Raw genomic sequence first — 22,678 nt, forward strand, 5'->3', positions numbered from 1 at the left:
CCACGGGGATGTCATCCCTTTATGAGCACCAAAAGAACAAAACTGGAACAGCAGGAATATGAGGGAACTGCATCATGTTAGAAGCCCAGGGACGAGTTTAAATAATGGCTCATGGGAAAATCCAGGTCCCCTCTGAATGGCCTGTTTCACCACAATGTAAAAATTGGGTCATGTGCATTCTTATGTTAAACTTTTTGTTAAGTACATTTTTGTCAAAAATGTTTCTCATTTATTCCTGCTAGATGTGCATATTGTAACAAATATAGCCTGTAGAATGGGAAAGCTTTGACTCTCATTATAAACATGTAAGCTATAATGGTAAGCTATAGGAAATAAACCTGCTCGCCCAAGCTACTCTTAGTGCTCTCTTAGCAGGTGATCTTATACACACCCAAGCAGCCTTTCCCTTAAGTACGGAGCACTATAGGCCATAAACTCTAAAGTCCTCAGGTAGGAAATGTAACACCTAGGGTACCACTGAGATCTTGCAATATCCAAGAATACACTGGGGAGTGTTGTGGTACATACAGCACAGGAAATTCAAACTGCCTACATGTGTATGTTTCAGAAAGTGGAAGTTTTGAACACCAAAATTTATCAAGACCATACAAGACTCTACAAATTAGGACTAAATGGTTCTGGGTAAAGAGGCACAGAGTGTGAGTGAGTTTAGACCACAGGTCAAGCTCTTTCTGTGCACCACCAGAAGATAAACACTGGGCTTTGCAAGTTGTAAACTACTCAATTCTACCCTTGCACTTTGGAACCAGGCAATAATACAGAAGTGAATAAGCATGGAGGTGCTTCAACAAATTATTTACAAAAACAGGTGCAGGCCTGTGAAACGTAGCTTGCCACTCCCTATTTAGACCACTGATTGTTTCACATTCAACAGAAAACAGTCACAGTCATGCAGCACCAAACCTATTTAATGAAGTAGACAATCTAGGTAAAACAAGTCATAAATCATGAGGAAAGGGGAATGCGTGTATTGATTTATGCAACATAGCCTGTACAGGTTGTAAGTGCCCGCAATGTAACAGTAATGTGCCTAGATCACTGAGGTGACAGCTTTGAAATGAAATGTGTTCATAACAAACACTGCCCGTTGCTATGCTTGTTTAAAACAAAACAAAACCAAGTCTCCCGACTTTCTGGTTAAAGACTGGAATTGGTTTGCTAGACATTGTGCAACTGAAAAAGTTTAATGACCCAGTAATAAATGTAATCACAAAAGGCCAGAGCCAGAGAAAGAAACATGTTGTTTCATAGCGTCCACGTTCAGAGCAAAGCCAGACACTCGGAAGCAGAAAGAGGAAAGTGCTGGAAGGAAGGCTCACCTCCTGGAAAGCTGCAGGAGCCGGGGCAGTGCAAGTCAGCACCGCCTGCCCTGTGTGGCCAAGCTACCAGGAGGCCCCGACCCACTGGACGGCAGCGCCTTCCCTCTGTGCGGCAGGGGCTGGAAACCCCACCTCAGATCCTCAACAGATTCTGTGTCTGGGCCCTGTTAGGGGAATCCTGGTCCTCTGCTCTGCTGCCGCCCACCTGACTACAACTCCCTTCACCAGCTCATAGGAGGCCCAACATAATGTATCCTACCTAACCATTCCACTCCACTCCTCAGCAGTGGACATTCAAGAAAGAGAAGATGAGGCTGGGAACGTAGCTCCATGCTACAGCACAAGCCCAGGATGTGCAAGGCCCAGAGTTCAATCCCCAGCTTCACAAAGAAACAAACAAAAAACTGAAAAGAGGGGAATGTGCCAGGGCCCTGAATCCTTGACTTCTGCAAGGCCACGCGACCGTGAAGCCCTCGTGGTTCAGCTTACTTTGGCCTCCTGCCTCTAGGGAATGGTCCCATCTCTGAATCTCTTTGCTTCATGAATGTTTCCTTACAGGGAGACACAGTATTGCTCTGTTATTTCCGTTCTGAGTATCCAGTCTTCTAGGGGAGGCTGATGAAAGGAATATATGGAATGCTTTCCTTCTAATGCATACAGTCTTTTCACCCTCTGTAACTAAAAGCAATCTCATTAGAAAAAGGTCACTGTGAAAGACAAATTCTGTCAAATTTAAAAAATGTCTGAAGACTTAAATAGGATCTTTCTAAAAAAAAATTAACACTTTAAAAGATAACCAGATAATCTGTTAAAAAAAAATCTGTTAATAATGTTAAAAAGTAAGCAAGCATACTTTAAATGTCCAAATGCAAACATTATACTTGACTAATGACAGATTATTTTCTATATGATTTAGTCTTATATCTTACAGGTTTTTTCCAGCAGTCTAAAGTTGTTTTAATGAGGTAATGCCAGTAGTCACGATAAACTTTGAAATCAGACGATGAAAGAAAAACAGGACCAGCGTCCAAGGGACCCCTTGGTATGTTCCCAGGGAGGCGTCCTGCACCCGAATGGGAATGAATGGCCAGACAACTACGGAGAGGCACCCGTTCAGAACTACAGTACTTGGTTTTGAGAGGATGAGATGCTGTGGATTCCCTTTCCTCCCGTGAATCAACCTTCCAACTCTCTGTCTTGCAGCAACATGCACACACACCCCAGATACTAATGTGAACTTGCTGACCCTAATGACTCAGACAGACCTTTCCTCCATGCTCACAGTTTACCCTAAGCTGCGGCTCTTCTGCCAAACAACAAGAGTTTCTTCTCCTCCAAAACCCAGGGTGGCCGGCTACTGTAAAGCCACACCCCGAGGCGTTGGCACAGGGCTAAATGCTATGAAAAAAGTATCCCAGGTCTCCCAGGTCTGAAGCTTTCCCATCCATACACTAAACTGAGTGAGAATCCATGACCTCTCAGCAACCTCCAGGTGCTATTTTACAACTCCTTTTTAAGTCAAGTCTGGCCCTCAGCAGCACTTTATTTCCTTTAATGTCCCCATTTGAAGCATGCAGAGCTATTTTCTGTTTCAAGTTTCAAGGTAAAGTCAATTTACAGGCAAAATCAGGGGTTAAACTCTGGCCTGCCAGCTGGGTGTAGCAACATTCTTCTAAAGCAATCACAAATGACAGCTGCATCATGGGGAAAATGTAACAGTCCTGCTGCCTTCTACAGCAGAACCACAGTCTTGGAGTGGCATGACAGTGCCTAATCACCGAAGTCAGCACCGGCCCCATCGAGAAACCTAAGCCCCAAGCCAGTCTGGGCTCTTCAAGACAGGAAACACAACTCTCCTCCGCCTTCCCAGCCCGCAGGACCTGTAGTACTCTACCTGCCCCGTACCCCAGGCACAGGAAAGAAACCTGGAGTACACAGGGACTTGAGATTTGAGAGATGACAAGGAGGGCATCAGTTGGCTGGGAAAAGCAGTAAGGTGAGAGGCTGGTGTGAGCAGGACTCACTGCGATCACAGGCAGTGGAAGCACAGCAGAAGACAACCGGATCTTCCGTACTGGGAAGGAGGCAGCCCCTGGCTATGGGTGACATTTTCAATACAAAAAGTTCTTGAGCCAGCAAGTCCTAATGGTTTACTCATCTCAGATTGTGACAGGGACCAAGGTTCCTGTTTTTCCTGTCTAGGCTACAGCACCAGCCCCCAGCCTAGCGTCAAGGGAATCTCTATCTATTTAGTGTCCTTAGAGATAAACGAGAAAAGCACAGGAAGGAGGAATCATTTCCACCTCTGACGTTAACAGCAACCCATTAAGCATTAAACTGGATGTCTGTAAACATCTTAGTCACAGACTGAAGCACCCAGCTTTAACCAGTTACTGCTTACATGCCTTTCAGGGTACAGACTCTTCAGAGACAAGTGCCATAATGTGCTATGCTTCATGTATGGTGCCTACATGAAGGTACTCCGTACCTACAGCTTGAGTAACTGTCTCTAAGATCTATGCGGGGACCCTGCACTGATCACTCTTTTGGATGGTGACCTTGGTCAAAGGCTTGCATCTGTAAGGCAGCAAGGTACAACCGAAGAGAAGGTTCACATGTTCTTATGCAATGAGAGCAGAGGGCTTTTTTGCCAAACTCTAACTGACCTAGCAAGGCACAGCAGGCAGACAACTATGTATCTGCATTCCTTCTTTCCACATCTACAGAGCTCTGCATTTAACCTGCCACAATCTCCCTGCTCTCAAGGACATTATCATCTGCTGAAGGAGGCAGGGAAAAAAAAAACGAGGAAAAGGATGTTGGTACAATGTGAGTAGCCACCCCAGATTCATGAAGGCCACAGCAGGCCACAGGAGCTCACAGCAAGCAAGAAGGCAAGGAAAGGACTTCCCGGCACAAGGAACGGAAAAAGCAAAGACAAGGGGAACACAGCACATGCCAAGAAGCCGCAAGTAGTTCTGTGTGTCATTGAACACAAATGGGCAGGGCAGAGGGCAAAGTGAAGACGCGGGCTCAGCTTGTCAGCTTGTCAGCCTGCCCAGGGCCTCTGCACTCCACGTTAAAAAATCGTGGGGTTGCTTAGACAGGCAGAACTATACCTAGGGGATCACACCAGCAGCTGTGCAGGTCTGAGGGAAGCTCTGGACCTGCTGGGGCGTCCAGTCTACAGTCGGCTCCACACATCTTTGATTCAACCAACCACAGAAAGCACCCAGAAAAAACTGCATCTGCACTAAACACACACACCTAGATCTTGTCATTATTCCCTAAACAACACTGTAAATAACTACTTCAGTAGGATTTGCACTGCATTGGATAGTATAAGCATAATCTACATAAACCTACTTAAGCATCCTTGGAATTTTGTACACTTGAAGAGAACAGCAGTTCTGGAATGACTTTTTTGGGTTCAAATCACAGGACTGGTTCTGCCAGGCACCCTGTACTGGGACCCCTAGCCATTCCAGCTCTAAGAACCCCAGCCCCTAATGCCTAAGACACCTTTGAAAACCACCCATTGACTCCATTACTGGGACTCCATACATTTGCCTCACTACTTGTGTTGCAAATATTACTGTACATTTTTCAGTTTGGGGCTTTTCTACTTAGTAGTCAATGCGGTGAGCTTCAGTATACTTTCTATATAGTACAATCAGAAAATGGTGCATACAATGACAAAAAAGGAGTTAATAAAGCCATGTCTTTTGCTTTAGAATGAATAACTGAGCATGAACAAATATTTATGTGCAGCCCTTCAATTTATTTAGCCAAACACAGGTGAATTTACACAAAAATGCCTCCTAAATGACTACCACAGACATCTGACAGACACAAACAACTTACCCCAACAGTAAATCCTCAGAAACATCAAAGACATACCCTTTCTGGCTATAAACAAGATGTGGAATAAGAACTTAGTATTCTTTGAGTCATATTTTCAAAATAACTTAATCTTTCTTAAAAGACTTTATTTTTTCAGTCCTCATGGGACAAAAAAATAATCAGCAATGGAAATCAGTTATTTGCTGCATTTCACTTTCTTTCAATTTAGAGTACTCAAGCTCACAGTTTGTTTTCTGAATCCTTCATACGACTTTGGATCAGTGAAACAAAGTAGAAATTGCCTCAAAGGGGGCTCTGCAGCTTCTTGTTCATGACACCAAGACAAACGGTTTGCTGAAATAGTTTTGTAAACTAACATCAAGGCAATCATTTTCTAAGATAAAATTTTAAGATGGAAGGTAAGGCCCACAATAAAGACTTGTGATCATTCTAGCTATTTCTAATATACACAACTGGTGTATAGCTCAGTTATACCTCATATATACAAAAGTCCTGGGTTCAATCCCAGAACAACAAAAAATAAAAATACATTCTCCCAAAATAGCTATTATTCTCCAAATTCATTTTCCTGCTAGGGCAGCTTTTACAAGCTCTCCAGCATGAAGAACTAAGTACCCTAAACAGCCTCTCTCTCAGCTGTCAGCCGACTTAACACTTTTACAGCAGAATTTCCAGAAAGGACAGAAGAATGGAAGAAAAGCTATGGGAGAGTGTGAAGGTATCAGAATTATCCAGAAGAAGCAAGCTAAAGACAGACTTCACACCCAGTGAGGCCCCACTCGCTCTCCCAGCCCCAAAACCTACACACACACCAACAGCATGGCCCTGTTGGGGTGTGCAGGTGGAACGGTGCTTGCCTAAAGACCTCTGCTGTAATGCCTGCCCTCAGGCAGGGCCCTCTTCATATTCTCAGGCTACTTTGGGAAGAGTCTCTCCCTAGGAACTACCCAAAAAAATCTCTTCCAGGTGGTTCAGGCCTGCTACTATCCATTCAGCTTCTAAGTACACCCCAGGCAACTGCTAAGAAATAAAGGCTACTCTAAAATGTGGCAGACTCTGCAGGGAGACTGGCCCAATTAAGGGACAAACCACAGCACTATTAGCCACAAGTGTAATCAGTGAAGTGCTGGGCCTTGCTGAGGATTCTAAGGCCATATTTAATGATGATGGCATAACCAACACCAACCAGCCAAGATGACTGCATCAAAAGCAGAAGTAATACCTGGGTGGAAAAACATATTTGAAAGTAAAAGTAGAAAAAAAAAAAAAGAAAGTAAAAGTTAAAACTGGATGGAAAGGCATATTTGCTAACTGGTTCCCAATTACAACAAAAGATTCAGTTAAGTCCAAAGTTAAACACCTTTTGAATGCCACATTTTCACACTACTTGGTAACTGTTCAGTGGGGACTGAGGTCCCGGAGGAGTGGGCTAGAGCTCAATCCACACCGAGAGTAGGACGGGTGGATTCCAACCTATCCTCAATCTCACGGCCTCCTCCAGAAAGCCAGCTTCTACTAGCATCCACCTCTCAGCCCCCTTGAGGCAATAAATGAGGCTGTGGGGTATATACGTAACAATAAAATTAAATTTTTACTAAAAATAGAATTATTAAATGCATAAAATTTAAGTATGTAAAAATAGAATATAAAAACTTTAATATAAAATTATTGTAAAATAAAATATACTGGGAAAATATCAATTTCAGTGGTCAAAATGAATTAAAAGTATATTTCTTATTTTTTTTTCTTGCTTTTTTTTTTTTTTTTTTGAGACAGGGTCTCACTATGCAGTTCAGGCTGGCCTTGAGCTCACTTTGTAGCCCAGACTGGTCTCAAACTTGCAACGTTCCTCCTGCCTCAGCCTCCTGAGTGCTGGGATTACAGGCGTGAGTCACCATGCCGTTTTGTTTTTGAGACAGGGTCTCACTAGATAGTTCAGGCTGGGCTTGAATTTATGGCTTGAATTTATTTCCTACCTCAGCCTCCCAAGTGCTGAGACTACAGGCGTGTGCCACCACACCTAGATAAAAGGAAATTTCACATCATAAAGCCAATAATGATGCACATTTCTAGCACAAAACATTACTCTACAAGCTCCAATTTATGTTTCTTTTGACCCCTTTGTAACCTGATGCAAATGTTGAATTGAGGAGTCAACCATCTCTTAACAACTGACTAGAGATTGAATGCACAAATGATTTAAATATATTTTTCTTAAAACCTTGAGTGATTATAAACAAGCTCTAAACCAAAAAGATAAGAAAACTGATTTTTTAACTTAATGCCAGGATGGGGCTGGGGATTTAGCTCAGCGGCATAAGCGCCTGCCTTGCAAGTAGGCGGTCGTGAGTTCGATCCCTGGTACCAATAAAAATGAAAAAGACAAAACAAAACAAACCAAAACAAAACAAAAAAACAACTTATTGCCAGGATAATACTACTTTGGTTAAAAGTGAAGATTAGTCTAAGCAGGGTAACAAATCTATGTCTTTCTACATTTAAGTTAAACAGGAGACCTTTTAGTAAGCCAAGTACTCATGTATCCTGGCAACAATATGAACTCTAAGTACTAGTGAAAGAGTGAAAATAAAAGCATCTAAGTGCATACTGAGACAATTATTTTTACAGCCTTCATTGATGGTCATTACCTGCATGAAGGAAGACAAAAGGGAGTTGAGATTTTTTCCCCACACAAATTTCATACAGGTTAAAGGGAGAGCCGGGCACACAGCTCAGCGGCACTGCACCTCTCTGACAAGCACAAGGTCATTCACCAATGCCCGTTAATGACACCGACTCCCTTTTCTTGGACAAGTAAAACAGAGTTAGTGGCTTGCCTTTTGCTTGGTCAACTAAAAAGGTCACATATTTCCTTCAAAACAATGACCTGTGCCTGTTTGGTTCATTTATCTTCTAAAAACTATTAAATACACTTTCCAATAATTAGACACATTTTATAAGCTTCAGCTCATTTCAATTTAAATTGGAAACATCTGATAAAATCCCACTAATTGCCAAATATATCGCTACCTCACACTAAATAGCTGAGAAGCCACTTTGAGGCCGTTGTTTTTTTCCACCCACAGTTTTCTCAGTTTCCCATGCTTAGTGATAATCAAAATACGTATTTGAAGCCTCTTGAAAATGTATTTGCTATCAATTTTCAAAAGATCCAGATTCATAGAAGAACTGGTTGTATCTAGAGCTGGGGCTGGGAAGCATAAATAATGAAGAACCAGGCTACACTATGACACCAGAAAGGTCGTCCTTGGAAGGGACCAAAAGGACACAGGAGCCACAGAGAAGAGCTCCTAATGGCCACATCCAGGGCCTTGGGGCAAAAAATAGATAAATAACAACAGCAATGGATTTTACTCCATTGGGAAAAATAATTATTCATAAATCCACCCTGCTCTTAATAAAAACCAAAACCAAAACTGAGTTTCAGTGAGTGAACATAGAGGCAACGATGAAAGCATTAAGTCCCTATGAGGCAAACACGACAGTGCTAACTGCAAGAACAAGGCTCGATGTACAACTTAGTGGGTAAAGAGCGACAAACAGGGTATTTACATAGTCTCACAACATCTCCGCACAAGATACCTATGAGTTACCACGGGAAACTAGCAACTCACAGAGGAGAAACCTAGCAGGCACCACACTAAGCAAGTGATCAGAGTGGGCACCCCAGGAACGAGTCACACTGCCGCCAGGTAGTTCAGGGTAGGATGTACCAAGAAGGGCACAACCTCACTCCCCACAGTATCCCTGCAAAAGTAAATAACCAGAACTCATCAGTAGAAAACATCAGACAAGTCCAAACTGTAAGACACTGTACCAAATAACCCATCATCTGTAGGTGTCAAAATTTGAAGGAAAGAAAGGAAAGTGTGACAGATTCCTAGAGAAGACAAGACAGTTGAATGCAGTCATATCCTGGACTGGATTCTCCTGGACTGGAGGAGAAAAAGAGCATTAATGAAACAACTGCTGAATCTGGAAAAAGGTCTCAAAGGTTGTTAACAACAGTACTGCATCAATGAGAAAACATAAAGAACTCAACAAAGCAGACCCTCCCCAAAACTTAAAAGATCCAATCTATGCCAGGTGTAACACATACTTGTAATCACAGTTTTCAGGAGCCTGAGGCAGGACAATCACCATGAGTTCGAGGTCAGCCTGGGCTACATAAGCAAGTTCAGGGCCAGTCTGGATTTACAGAGACCCTGTCTCAATACATACATACATACATGCATTGTTTTAAAAGACCCACTCCAAAAATAGACACCTGAAATGAATCAACACTTCTCAGATGAAAAAGTAGAAATGACAAGTAAATATACGAAACATCAACATAATTGGTCATTTGAGAGACGCAACTTAAAACAATACTGAGATTCCATCTCACTCCAGAAAGAATGGTTATCAAGAAATCAACCACTAACAAATGCTAGTGAATGGGCTGGGGATTTAGCTCAGCGGCATAAGCACCTGCCTTGCAAGCAGGCGGTCCTGAGTTCGATCCCTGGTACCGATAAAAAAAAAAAAAAAATGCTAGTGAAGCTGCGGGGAAATAGGAACCCTTCCACTATTGGTGGAAGTGTAGGTTAGTGCAACGTCTGTGGAAATCAGTACGGAGATTCCGCAGAAAGCTAAAAGTAGAGGTTCCGTTTGACCCAGCTATTCTCCTTGTTGGTATCTTCCTGCAAGAATGAAAAGCATCATGCCACAATAATATATATGTATCTATGTTTATAACAGCACAGTTTGCAACAGCTAAATCTTGGAAACAGCCCAAATGCCCATTAACCAATGAATGGATAAAGAAGATGTGTGGTTCTTTTATACATGAACACTACTCTGCCATAAAGAAGGATAAACGTGAGACATTTCTAGCTAAATAGATTCACCTTGAGACCATACTCTTTAAGAGAAATAAATCAGACACATAAATTCAACTATCACATGGTTTTGGTTTCTCTGGTATGAGAAACCAAAAGTGTGAAATAGGGAGAAAATATTCCAATGTGAAGGGGAAATGGGGCAGGACAGAAGGAAAAAATGAAAACAAATGAGGGGTAGAGAGCTTGAAGGAAGAGGAGGGAAAGGGAAAAAAACAATCAAGATCATGTACAGGTACAAATTCCACGGGATGAATGTTACCACTGTGTTTTATCTAAAACGCACCAATAAACTTAACTATACAAAAGTTCACATCCCAGCTTCAGTCATCGCCCTATGGATACACAGATGCCAACAGCAGGAAAGCTGGGCAATGGGTACCCAGAAACTGCACCACTTCTGTAGCTTCTGAGTACTGTAAAGTTACTCCAAAATGAAAATTTTAAATATATATTACATGTAGTAAATTCCTAATGTAAATAAGAACTTATCTTGGACAGCTTCTTACATGAAAAATTTAAATTTTAAAAATCTAGTGCATGAAGGAAATAGAAAAGTTACTTTGTATGATGCAAAATGTATGATTTCATGTTATTTAATCTTTAAAAGAGCCTTCTGTGGTGAACACCGCTACTTCTGCTCTAAATGCATGTAAAATGAAGCCAGACAGTTACTTTCTTAGAAAGCCACACTGCTGGTAGATAGCAGTACCAGAAGTCAAACCTTCGTCTGTTGAGCTTCAAAACCCAAGACCCCAGGCCAAGGATGAGTTCAGCAGTGCAGTGCCCGCCTGGCAAGTGTGAGGCCCTGAGTTCAGTTCCTCACACTGACACACACACACAAAGGCAAGATTCCTCCAAAGTTTCAGACATAAAAAACATCCACATCCACATGAAGAAGAACCTTTAAAGAGAATGTAGGTAAGATTTACCTGAATGGGTCTGATCTCCGTAAGTTAGTATATACTCCACTGCTTTCGAATCTTCCTGAACAATTACTGGTTCGTCATTGAGTACGGGTCATCAAGTAGCAAACAATTATCATAGATCATAATGCAATCTTAAAGATTTGAACAAACACAGGTAACTTTTACTTTTATTTTACTACCAGTTCACCTAACTGCAAAATGTTTGATCCATAAGAATGACCTCACTTTTGTACAGGGAATCTTCACTTGACGTTCCTAGAAGGACCCCTCTTAAGGAGCAAATGAAAAGCAATGTCTAGAGGCATACAACCCACCTAAATATACACACACATGAGATATAATACACACACATGAGAAAGGGCTTACAGTTTGCATGAGGTTATCAGGATCAACATGCCATATGCACCAGTACCCCACAATGAATACATTCATTACATATCACAAACACACTAACAAAAAAGAAAAAACTGTTTTAACTATCTCACTTTTTAAAAATAACCAACATAACCACTCATCAAATTAGATTTTTAAATTATATCGTGAATAAATATGCATTATCTGTCCAAAAATTAAGCATTTTACCTATCGTATTACAACAAACTGCTAGAAAAAAAATTTAATATTAAAAGTCTTATTAGCTAAAAAATGCATTTGAGATACAGAAAAGATAGTTACTGAATAGCAAGCTGGAAGTCTATTTCTGAATTTTAACAACAAAGCTGCTAAATAACTTCATTTAATAGGCACAACTCTATACAATATCTTTCTTTCATTCTTTTTTTGCGGGGAGGTCTTTTTGAGACAGGTTCTTACTATACAGTTCAGGCTGGCCTTGAATTCACTTTGTAGCCCAGGCTGGTCTCGCATGCCCCCAACCATCATCCAGCCTCAACCTTCGAAGTGCTGTGATTACAGGCATGTGCCACCATGCCCAGCCAAAATATTTCTTTTAGTAAAGATATTTTGGTTGGAAACACAAGAGAGAAAAAAATGGAACACGCCTATAATCACAGCACTGGGGAGGCTGAAGCAGGAGGATCGCCTTGAGTTTGAGGCCGGCCTGTACTACATAGTAAGTTCAAGGTCAGCCTGTACTACTTAGTGAAACTCTATGAAGAAGAAGGAAGAGACAAAGGGAGGAGGGACGGCAGGCAGGTCACAGTTAACAGCTGGGTGAGGTGGAACATGCCTGTAAACCCCGGAATCAAGGACTGTGCCAGAAGTTTGAGGCCCGTCCAAGGCCACCCTGTACTATATAGTGAAACCCTGTCTCAAAAAACCAAAATAAATAAATAAATAAAACAATAATACAATGAATAAAACCAAAAGAGCCATCTAAAATGAGAAGCAGTAAATCTTTTGATAAATTTTTAATTTAGCCAGTTGGGCTTACCTCTAACACAATCTTTCCTGCAAGCCATACCAAAATAATAATCATATTAGAAGGAAAAACAGTAAAGTGTTGACTGCATTGTGTTTGGCAGAAATTGCTTAATCAAAACTTCTTCTATACTTTTTGTTGTTGTTGTTTTACTGCCTCAGCCTCTAAGTGCTGGGATTACAGCCATGCCCAACCTAGTCTTTGCATTTTTAAGGCACAGTTATGGTACTGAAATCAAGTACCCCTTTATAGTTCGGTGGCTCAGAACCTTAACATATTTATCACAATGCATATGATAGTTCTCTGAACAATCTAGTAAATCTGGATGTTTCTAATAACTTCTGGCCTGGTGGAAATAAACAATTATGCCATCACAAGACTTTTAGCCAAATACAATTTTCAGTACCCTATATGTGTATAGTAGCTTCATTCATATTTATAATCTCATATTAAACCCGAAGGATTTAATGCTTGAGCATGCTTGTCATTCTGAATGCAGCGCTGCCTCCGTACCTATAACACAGGACACTGAGGCCACTAGAGCATGTACAGCTCTCATTTTAAAGAAGAAGAGTTAGATGTCTTCCAAACAGAACTTGGTCTAGATTCATTGACTCAAAAAACATTTTCCAAATGATTACTAGGCATATACTAAAACTGCTCCAGATGGTAGCTGAAGAGTGGAAGAAAAACATAGCCAGTAGAAGACAGAGATAAGAGGCCCTCTTCATATGATGGTGTTTTGCTAAGGAAGTAAGAAACTGCTATGGAAACATTCAGGAAAGAGACCCCAACAGTCTTAGGAGACCCTGAAGGACATTCTAGGTGAGGTGCTAAGCTGAGACCTTAAGACTAAGATCTCAAGCTGACGAAATGTCACTTGAAAATCCTCCAGGCAAATGAGCAAAAGATGCTGGAAACATTGAAGGTTTCATTTGTCAGGATGACCACAGAGTATCTTGAGACGCAGGACCAAGGAACTCGGTGAATCACGTTGTGAAGGCTACACAGTTCAGGGAGATGGGAATGAACGCTTTATGCAAGAGAGAAGCATGAATGATGTGCAACCTTAAACAATGCCCTCTGCCTACTGTAAGAATAATAATCAGGGAAGAACTGACAGCTGCCTAAACAAAAGCAGCGGCTATGAAAGCAAAGATAGGCGGCTGGGTCAAAAGAGTACTTAATGGACAGCTGGGACCCATGGGGCTGGCTAGAAAGGAGAAATTAGCAAGTCAGGGTGGACAAAGGCTAGATCAGTGTAAGTTCCCGTTAGACCAGATTATACAAAAGCTTCCGTAAAGCATGCAAGAAGTTAAAATCCTTCGTAAGTGGCTAGATTTTGGAGACTGAAATTTAGGCAAGAAACGATAGATTTGGATGCTATCTACACATATTCTATATATAAGATGTGAAACTATGACAGTGGCTGAATTTCAGAGAGGAAAAGAAAAGGAACATGTGAGTGTTTCTAGGACAGAAACCTGGTAAGTATTCAGCAACCAGGAGAAAAGCCAGAAGAGCTCAATAGCAAGGTTCCAGAAAGTGGTTTTTGGAAGTAGCTGCCAATCGTGTGAAATACAGTAATGTGCTCAACTGAGGTAAAGGCTGCAACACATCTGAGGACTTAACAACTCACGGGGGGTCTGCGTGAACTGGGTGCGGCTGGGACACATGCCGACAGAGAGGTGTGAAAGCATGCACGGCATTGGCTGTCAAAGGGGGGGGGTAGCTGAAATTCAGGCCTTAGAGGGAAGAAAGAGTATTCTCATGAAAAGAAAGGAGAAAAATAATGAGAAAAAATGTAAGTATGCTTACAGGTAAAAATACAGCAGAATACAAGCATTGGTTTCTACCTCTCCAGTTTACACCCTTGTATGGTGTGCCTTCCGCCCTTAGTTCCTTCAGAGGGCTGACTGCATGGAATTGAAACTGCAGTCTAATCTGACACTCCTCATCCCAAAGGCAAGATTGCAATACCTGCAGAGCCAATGCTAACATCTCCTCTTTGATGACTAGCTCCTGTTAGTACACACAACACCCATTTACACGTGCACACATGCATACACACACACATACACGCACACGCACATGCACATGGGAAAAAGCAAAATAAAAAATAAATTTAAGAGTGAACTCCATGCCAGAGTCTTCAAGCAAATGGTCTCAATGACTGTTAATTTCTTCCTACCAACTCTTTTTCAGAGTCCTCTCTTCATCTTATTTTCTACAAGATGTGCAAGATAAAAGCAGTTCAAAAATTTCTGAAATGCTACAACTCAGTCATAGAACATGTGTAAGATATAAAGGATTGGACCACCAGATAATTATTAAAGTCGCCTCCATTTTAACATTTATAAAACCCAACTTGGGTATCAAGCACATAACATTCTCCTAGACTTAACACACCGGACTCTAAAAGAACTGCTGATGATGTGTTTATACGGTGGGTTGACAAGGTGCTGCTCCCAGAGACCCACCCAATATTCACAATGGTACTACAGAGGTTAAGAGAAAAGCCTAAAACTGAAATAATTAACCAAACAACAAATAACCGAATATATTCCATTAGTAGCTACATTTTATAAGAAAAGATATTATGATTACATCAACTATAATAAAAAATTTATCCAATTTGTGATCATAGTAATCAATGTTCAAAGGCACATTCATAACACACTGATGATACCAATATACCACAGTAGCTTTATGAGTAGCTAAGAGTACAAATAAATGAAATTAATAGAAGTATTAATAGATGATATAATAAGTTTCAAACATCTGGTATACACTGTTTGACCTATAGATTATTCCTAATCGTTTTATAGATTGTTCACTAGGATAATTAATCAATTCCTATGTACTCTCTACACGTGTTCCCAAAAATTAACCATTTTGTTCTTCTGGCTTAAGTTAAACAAATAAAATTATTTTCTGTAAAAGTATCATGCATCTGAACACACAAATTTCAGTATCACTGTAAGTGAGGCATGCTGGTATTATGTTCCTCCTATCATACGAAAAGAATGCAGTATCTACAACACATCTAAAAACTTCAACCTGAATCTAATAAAAATCTGCTGATTATAGGGCAGAGAGAAGCAAGTTAAAGAATGTTAAAAAGAAGCAATTACCCAAATCCAAAGACGTGAGGGATAAACCACAGGACAAATAACCTTTTTTTCTTTTTTTCAAAAAACCAAATGCATATTAAAAATTAAAAAGGGAGAAGTACTGCTATAAAGAGTTTTAAATTATTCAACAGCATGTGGACTCCTTTTAGATCTTGACCAGACAATGAGAAAATAAGAACACTGCCTAACACTGTATCTAGATATAGCATTAAATAATATTTAAAAAATAATTTTGCTTATTTTATTAGGTTTAAAAAGAATAGGTACACTGTGACTCCAATTTTCAGAACTTTGAGGTCTAGAATTTCTGGAAGTAAAAAGATGAGTTTCTTCTTCCCAGCACAAACTCAAGGAAGAATCACAATAAGTCATCCAAATGCTACTAGCAGCCCTCAATATACCCACTGCTTTTCTCTGCTCCTTCTTTCTTTTTGGTCCTAGAAATACATTCAGCCACGTGTAACTTTGCTTTACACTCGTTCACATTCTTGGGGTACTCCTAGACTCCTAGTCTTGGGGTACAAAATGAAAGCAGTCAGCAAACTCACAGAACAAGATTATGTGGCTTTGGGACTGTCCACTTCACAGACAAGGAAAGAGACACAGAAACTTGGGCATGATTTTTGAGACCTAAGTACCTGTTACCAACAGAGCTGACCCTAGAGGGGAGTTTGGACCACTCGCCAGTGTGGCTCCTGGTACCCCTCCTGGTCCACCTCTACCTCCACTGACCTTCCCATGCTCCTTCCGTGCGTGGGAGATGTACACATCTCTCTGTGTGAACAGGCGGTCACACTCCCAACATGTCCAGCCGGGACTGGCCACCTTCTTGGATTCTGCTGACTTTTTCACAGGAGATGGAGACTTCTTTTCCGATTTCTCTTTCCCATTGATGGACTTGTTGTCCTCTTTGTTGAGGTTTGCTGAATTCTGAGTTGCAGGCTTAATGCTCAAAGGCAAGTTTATGCCCAAATTGGGAGGCCCTTCGATACTTTTCAATGTTCCATGCATAGACTGCATTATAAAAACAAAAGAAGTATCTATCACAAATCACACCATCAGACAGCACATGTAAACTACCTTAATGCTTCCAGACATGCTAATGGAATTATACATCCATTGCAAAATATTTTCTAACATATAAAGAAAGCCTAAGCTAAAATTATACATTTTAAAAGAGAAAAAGCAGTATTAACTTTTATTATCACTATAAATTATAGGCTTCTAGTTCTTAGTAATTTTTAAAGCTTATGTATCTGTGCCATTTTAAAACTTTCAAGACAGACCTCTGTACTGAATCTAATTAGTCCTGGTGCTCTATCCTCCCCTCACATCTCAGAGTAAGTCCTGTACAAGACACCATTTCCAGAGAATGTCTCACTTGCACGTCTACTGCGAGTGTTTGAGAGCCTTAGCTCACCAACCTGAACTGACAGCGGAGACTCCTCATCCTTGACAAGCCTTCCACGCTCTGGGAATCAGTGAAACTGAGTGGCTTTCTTCTGCTAGGTTTTGGAGGTAATTTTCTTCTTTCTACTCCCTATCCCAATCTCCCTTTCTTGTAAGTAACATTCAGACCTAAACTATACATATTAAGTACTCAAAAGCTGTTTAATTATTTATTATCATGAACAGTCCCACAGCCATCTTAAATTTACAGGATACTGCAGTCTGATTCTGAAAACCAGCCCACTTTAGTTTTTCTTTTGTGTTCTAAAGGTATGGAGTCCAGATAAACATAAGCCAGCAAGTCTGTCCCTCGGTGCACATTTGTGTTAGCCTTCCCTTCTGATCAGGATGCAAATGAGCCACTTGTCTCACCACTTCTGAACTGAGTTTTTATTTCTTTAACCATTTTAAACACAAAGAAACTTTTCATAAGTTTCTAGGTAAATGCATTTTGACTAACTGAAAACCAGAAAGGAGGGTAAAATGTTAAAGAATTCTTCTTAAATAATTTTAAACTGCTACAGAAATTATAGAAAAGCAGCAAAAAGCACAACAGAAGAGGGGAATGGCATGTACGCATGAAATGAAATTACTCATTTTATTTACATATTGTAACTGAAAAGGAGATTAGGACCAAGTCTGCTTTTCTTAATAAAGGAAAAAGCTTGACTGGGGATGAAGTCTGTGATGGAGCACCTGCCTGGCACGGGCAAGGCCTTTGCTTTGAGCACCAGCACCACACAGCAAAGAAAAAAGTGTGACGGTGTACAACTCTAATCCCAGCAGTCTGAGTGGCTGAGGCAGAAGGACTGTGAATTCAAGCCCCGCCTAGAAAATTCTAGGAGACCCTCACCTTGTTTCAAATAAAAAAACCAGAAAGGCAGAGGATGCAGCTCAGTAAACTGGATCCTTAGTACTTGAGGGAAAAGGATAAGAAATACAACATAGTTCTTTTTAAACTGATTTTTTGTTAGCTCATAAAACAGAAACTTGAATATTTAAAAATGTGAATGTGACTATCAACAGGGAGTACAAGGTACCAACAGAGTAAAGTCATATTTTGGTAGGACAAAGAAATGAACTGATCCAGGTGTGGTAGCTCAAACTATAATCCCAGCACTTGGAAAGTTGAGGAAGGAGAATCACCTCAAGCTCAAGGCCTGCCTAAACTACACAGTGAGTGAATGGCCAGCCTGAACTGCACAGCAAGACCCTGTTTCAAAAAAAAAAAAAAAAAAAATCTTCAAAGAAATGGTCTAAGTTGAGTTGCTAAATAATAAAATCCCACCCATAAATAAGCATATGCCAGCCTAGTGCCTCTTCATTCCTTGCTCAGAGACACCAGGCAAAGTAAACACGCAGCAAGAACTAGATGCATCACCTTAAAAATTAAAACAAGGTACTCCTAAAACCATATATATGTATTTTACCCACCCCAGCACAAGAATGCAGGATACTATATTAAGATGCATACAATATATAAGAAATGAAAACAAAAATGAACATTCCCATTGATTCTATGTCATGTAGGATTGCAAAGTTTCAGATGAATAAAAATTCTGTCCTTCTTGTGGCCACAGGACTTTACCACTCATCTTGAGTCTGTATTCCTCTGAACTCTCATCAACACAAAGAATACCCCAATCACAAAGCCTCCGACCCCACTTTCAGACGCAAAGGTGAGTTAAAGAAAAAAAATCCTTAAGAAGTGTTTTCTTTCTTTGTGTGTGTGGGGAGAGTGTCAGGGTGTGACCCACACACAGTGGTGCCTCACAATTCTGATCGCAAACCAAGTTGGACAAGAATCAAATCAACAGTTAGGTTCAATGTTGACCTTAAGAGGAAATCTGATTCAGTTCTCATCCAGTTCAGTTTGCAATCAGACTTCTGGGGGAGAATTTTGTGTGTTAACCGAGGTACCACTGTAGAGCATACAAAAATAGACTCGTCTAAATCCAATGTTCCCATATCTTTATTTTTAATATCACTCATTCCTATTTACTATCAAAAACAATTTTACAATTTTTGCTAGAACACTTGAAATATCCTAAATGGATTTTACTGCACTCCAAGTGAGAATGACAAAACACATCATCCAAGCATTTTATCCACCCTAGTAATGCCATCGCCATCATCTTCACTTTGCCTACAGAAGCAGAATCGCCAAGATGTTAAGTTCCTTTCTAGCAGGTAACTGTCTAAAAGTGCAAGACAGAAACTTTTAGTAGTTAATAGTCCATTCATTTAACAAACACAAGATGAGAATAAATGATTTTACTTGCTCTTTAACTGACCATTTTTGTACAATATACGTTTAAAAGAGAAAATCTAAGAAAAAGTGATTGAGTTTATGATAATGGGTTTCCAGTCTTGCCATTTAAAAGGAAGTCATTTTAATCTCTGAAAGCCAATGGCTATTTCCTTGCAACTACACAAAGAATAACAATGCTAACCTATTGCAGTGGACAGTTAAGAAGCTAGAACTAAGCACAGTCCCAATAAGCTTAACAGGCTGAAAATAGATCACCGTGTCCGCTTCTGACATTGGAGCAGACAGTCCAAACAAGACATTAACACATTAACACAATACTCACTAGGTGCAGGACCTGCTATATCCTGAATATTTAATAGTCAACTTGCACAGAATTTTTACAGTGAGGAAAAAAATACTGCTTAGGTAATTTCAAGGGAAAACTTTTCATTTTTCTAAGTATGTCAATTATACGAATTAACATAATTTGTCAGGGCTCTTGTCATTATCTAAATCCCATACAACATGGAGTTCTCAGAAAAGTAAACTTCACAGTCATTATTTTCATGTATATACATTTTACAAACTCCTAATTGTTTTTTTTTTTTTTTTTTAAATCTGGGCATGCAGACATCCCACAGTCAAGTGAAAACATGCTGACCGCATATAAGTTTTGCCACAGACAACTAGCATACATCCCTTCCCTGGACAGCGCAGCATGCTATACAGCAATCCACCAGCTCAGCCCTGGCTGATGCCAACATGTGTATCTGCAATTCACTTAAGAGGAGAGGAGAGATGCACACACACCTTGATATGGTCCATCATAAGTTGCTTCTGTGCATATAAAAGAGAACAGTCTGGACACTTGAAAACAGACACCTTCTGGTTTTCAATGTGCTGGTCAAAGTGGCGGTACAGCAAGGTTTGCAGGGTGAACACAGTGTCGCACATGGAACACTTATAGATTATTCTAAAACAGAAGAAGCGCAGCGAAATAACGTCAGTCAGCCTCATGTCTCAAGTCAAGGAAGAGCCACGTGGCGTCTGAAGAACTCGGGAGGCAGAAGCACGGTGAAAACACACAAACACAATTAAAAGAACAACATTTTAGCTGTGAAACAAACTTTTCAAGACAACTGGAATCACTCAATCACAGATCAATCTTAACATTCTAAATAAAGATGTATTCAGCTACATCTGTATAGAAGACTAAATTAATGACCATTTTACTACTAACAGACCTATAACTGGCACGTATTTGTCAAAATCTTCATGTTACTTTAACTCAAAGCAGAAGCATCCTTTGAAGAGGGTGCTTAAGATGAGACAGGGCTATCCAGCTCAAAAATGGGACCCTAACCTGAAAAAGAATTTGATTAATGAGCTTGGAAGGCCCATTCAGCTAAATTCCCTGAGTAAGTTACTTGTTAAAACATTTTCCTTTAAAGTTAGCAGCAATTTTATACATGATTACCAATATTTCTCTGCCAGCTCTTTAAAAAGAAAGCTCTACGCCAGTAAATAATTATATACTGAGATAAAAAGACAGAAAAGCCCATACTACAAGAAAATTCATTGTTTCTTTTGCTTTCAATGATTTAAAGTACTCGTATGTCCACTACACTATTTCCACATCTAGTGTCATGCCAGCAACCTCCTTACAGTAAATGAACAGACCTGAATCTTCTGAACACGACCCCTTCTACCCACCTATACCCTCCGCTGAGGCTTGGGCAAGAGGTGCTCGGCAGAAATGAAGTGCGCACCTCTCAACCATGCTTTGCCTCTGACAGATCTGATCGCTCACTGTGAACAGCTTGGACACAGCAGGTCACCCTGCTTAGTAACTGCTGGTTATACAGCCCCTGAAGGAAGCCAGATCAGATTCTGTATGTCCTGTGAACAACTGTGGGAACAGGCACAAAGAATCCAGCAGGCAGCTCAGTAAAAGTTCAGAGAAAAACAAGCTGAAGACCACAAAAGCAAAAAGCAAAGTTGAGGTTTCGCTTGATATTCCTACAGCAAAGCCACAGAAAGGAGTGCCCATAGCACCACTTGTCTTTCCTCTCAGGCTCTTCTTAAGACACTGCTTCTCACTCAGCTTCAAACTTCACAGTGCAACGCTCTGTGAAAAGATTAAAGATTGAACTTTTTTTTTTTACTTTCTTCACATAATATTTATAAACTTAATTGCAGGGGCACATCTTCTTACGGGGTCTTGACACATTAATCTTCACCCCCACGTGGATGTCGCAAACATCAGACAAGGTCTGGCGGGACTTTACAATGCAGTCCAGCCCATGCTGCACCTCAGCAAGTGTAACAGACGTGACAAGGATGTTCATTCCTCACTGTCGCAAACCACTAGGGCTGTGAGCATATGCAGTAACACAAATGGTTAAACACCGCAACCACAAAGTTTTTTAATGGTGTAGACACATAGACCAATGACATGGAAAGAGTTTCACAAAAAAACAGATAACCAGACAGTATTATGACATAATCATATTTTTAAAGGGTAAAAAAGAGAACTACAAGTCATATAATTGTTATCTCAGCTGGATGACGGTACATGCATTCCTTTTATCGATTTACTTGTTTGTATTTCCTAGGCTTTTTGTTTGTTTTCTTTGGTAAATTAGAATATAACCATTACAAAACCAATTGCTTCGATAAAAGCACTGAGATCTACTAATTGGGATTTCCTCAGGATTCTAGTCTTCCATTTTCAGAAGTAACCATTTTGTGAAAAATGGCATGGCTCTCTTTTTACTCTAGGTACATTTCTTTAGGGAGCAGCTTTGTCTGTCTTGAGGTGTTACACCGATGAACTAAACTAGAGATAATGCATGCACCTGGCATCTTCCTGAGGAACCTGAGAATCAGGTTGTTGCAGTGTTATTGGAATAGCTTCCTACAAAACACTAAAAATTATAAAAGGGGATATTTCCCTCACGACAGTACAGGGCAGTAAGCTGGGAAAGACACACTCACTCACAGACAAAGGTGACACCACCAATACCGAGCAGGATGGGGGAACACTGCCTGAGCCCCCAGCGTGACCCCATGAGAAGAGTACACTATCATTTCGGAGACAATTCCTGCCAAGAGGCCGTGTCCTGTGAGAAAACACCATGGACAGATGCAAAGTCATCCTTAGGATGAAAGGCCTGTATTCTCTTTTAAATGGCCAAGACATGGCGGGAAGTGGATGGGGAGATGGGACAAGACAATTATATCTCAAGAGCATACCCAGATTAAAATTTTAGACACAGTCTCAACAAGAAGTGTGAATGCAGGTACAAAGTGGATGGAATTGTAAATAATATCAACTTTTTAACTTGAGATTTTGTGATGATTTGCATGTGTATCCTTTTCTCAAGGAGGAATAGAACTCATCAGAGTATTTAGGTCGCACTGTCCCCA

The 22,678-nt window shown here is 40.5% G+C and overlaps 1 protein-coding gene across 18 annotated transcripts in view; it reads right to left on the reverse strand.

Annotated features, from left to right (window-relative positions):
* The window catches only part of Znf532 (zinc finger protein 532), a 105,562-nt gene that overhangs the window by 15,274 nt on the left and 67,610 nt on the right, over nt 1-22,678 (reverse strand). For 16 of the 18 annotated variants that reach the window (XM_013157153.2, XM_023566843.2, XM_063231553.1 and 13 more), the window contains 2 exons: nt 20,060-20,222; nt 16,282-16,563 (listed from right to left, as the gene is read on the reverse strand). The exons of 1 other annotated variant lie outside the window; for it this stretch is intronic. In XM_013157153.2, coding sequence (XP_013012607.1) covers nt 16,282-16,563; nt 20,060-20,222 — 445 coding nt within the window. The remainder of the gene's footprint in view (nt 1-16,281; nt 16,564-20,059; nt 20,223-22,678) is intronic. One more of the 18 variants, XM_063231554.1, reaches the window with a different exon arrangement.

Source organism: Cavia porcellus, unplaced genomic scaffold (assembly GCF_034190915.1).
Source record: "Cavia porcellus strain 051 isolate PalLab524CR breed Dunkin Hartley unplaced genomic scaffold, mCavPor4.1 scaffold_20, whole genome shotgun sequence".
In the NCBI taxonomy this organism is placed as follows: Eukaryota; Metazoa; Chordata; class Mammalia; order Rodentia; family Caviidae; genus Cavia; species Cavia porcellus.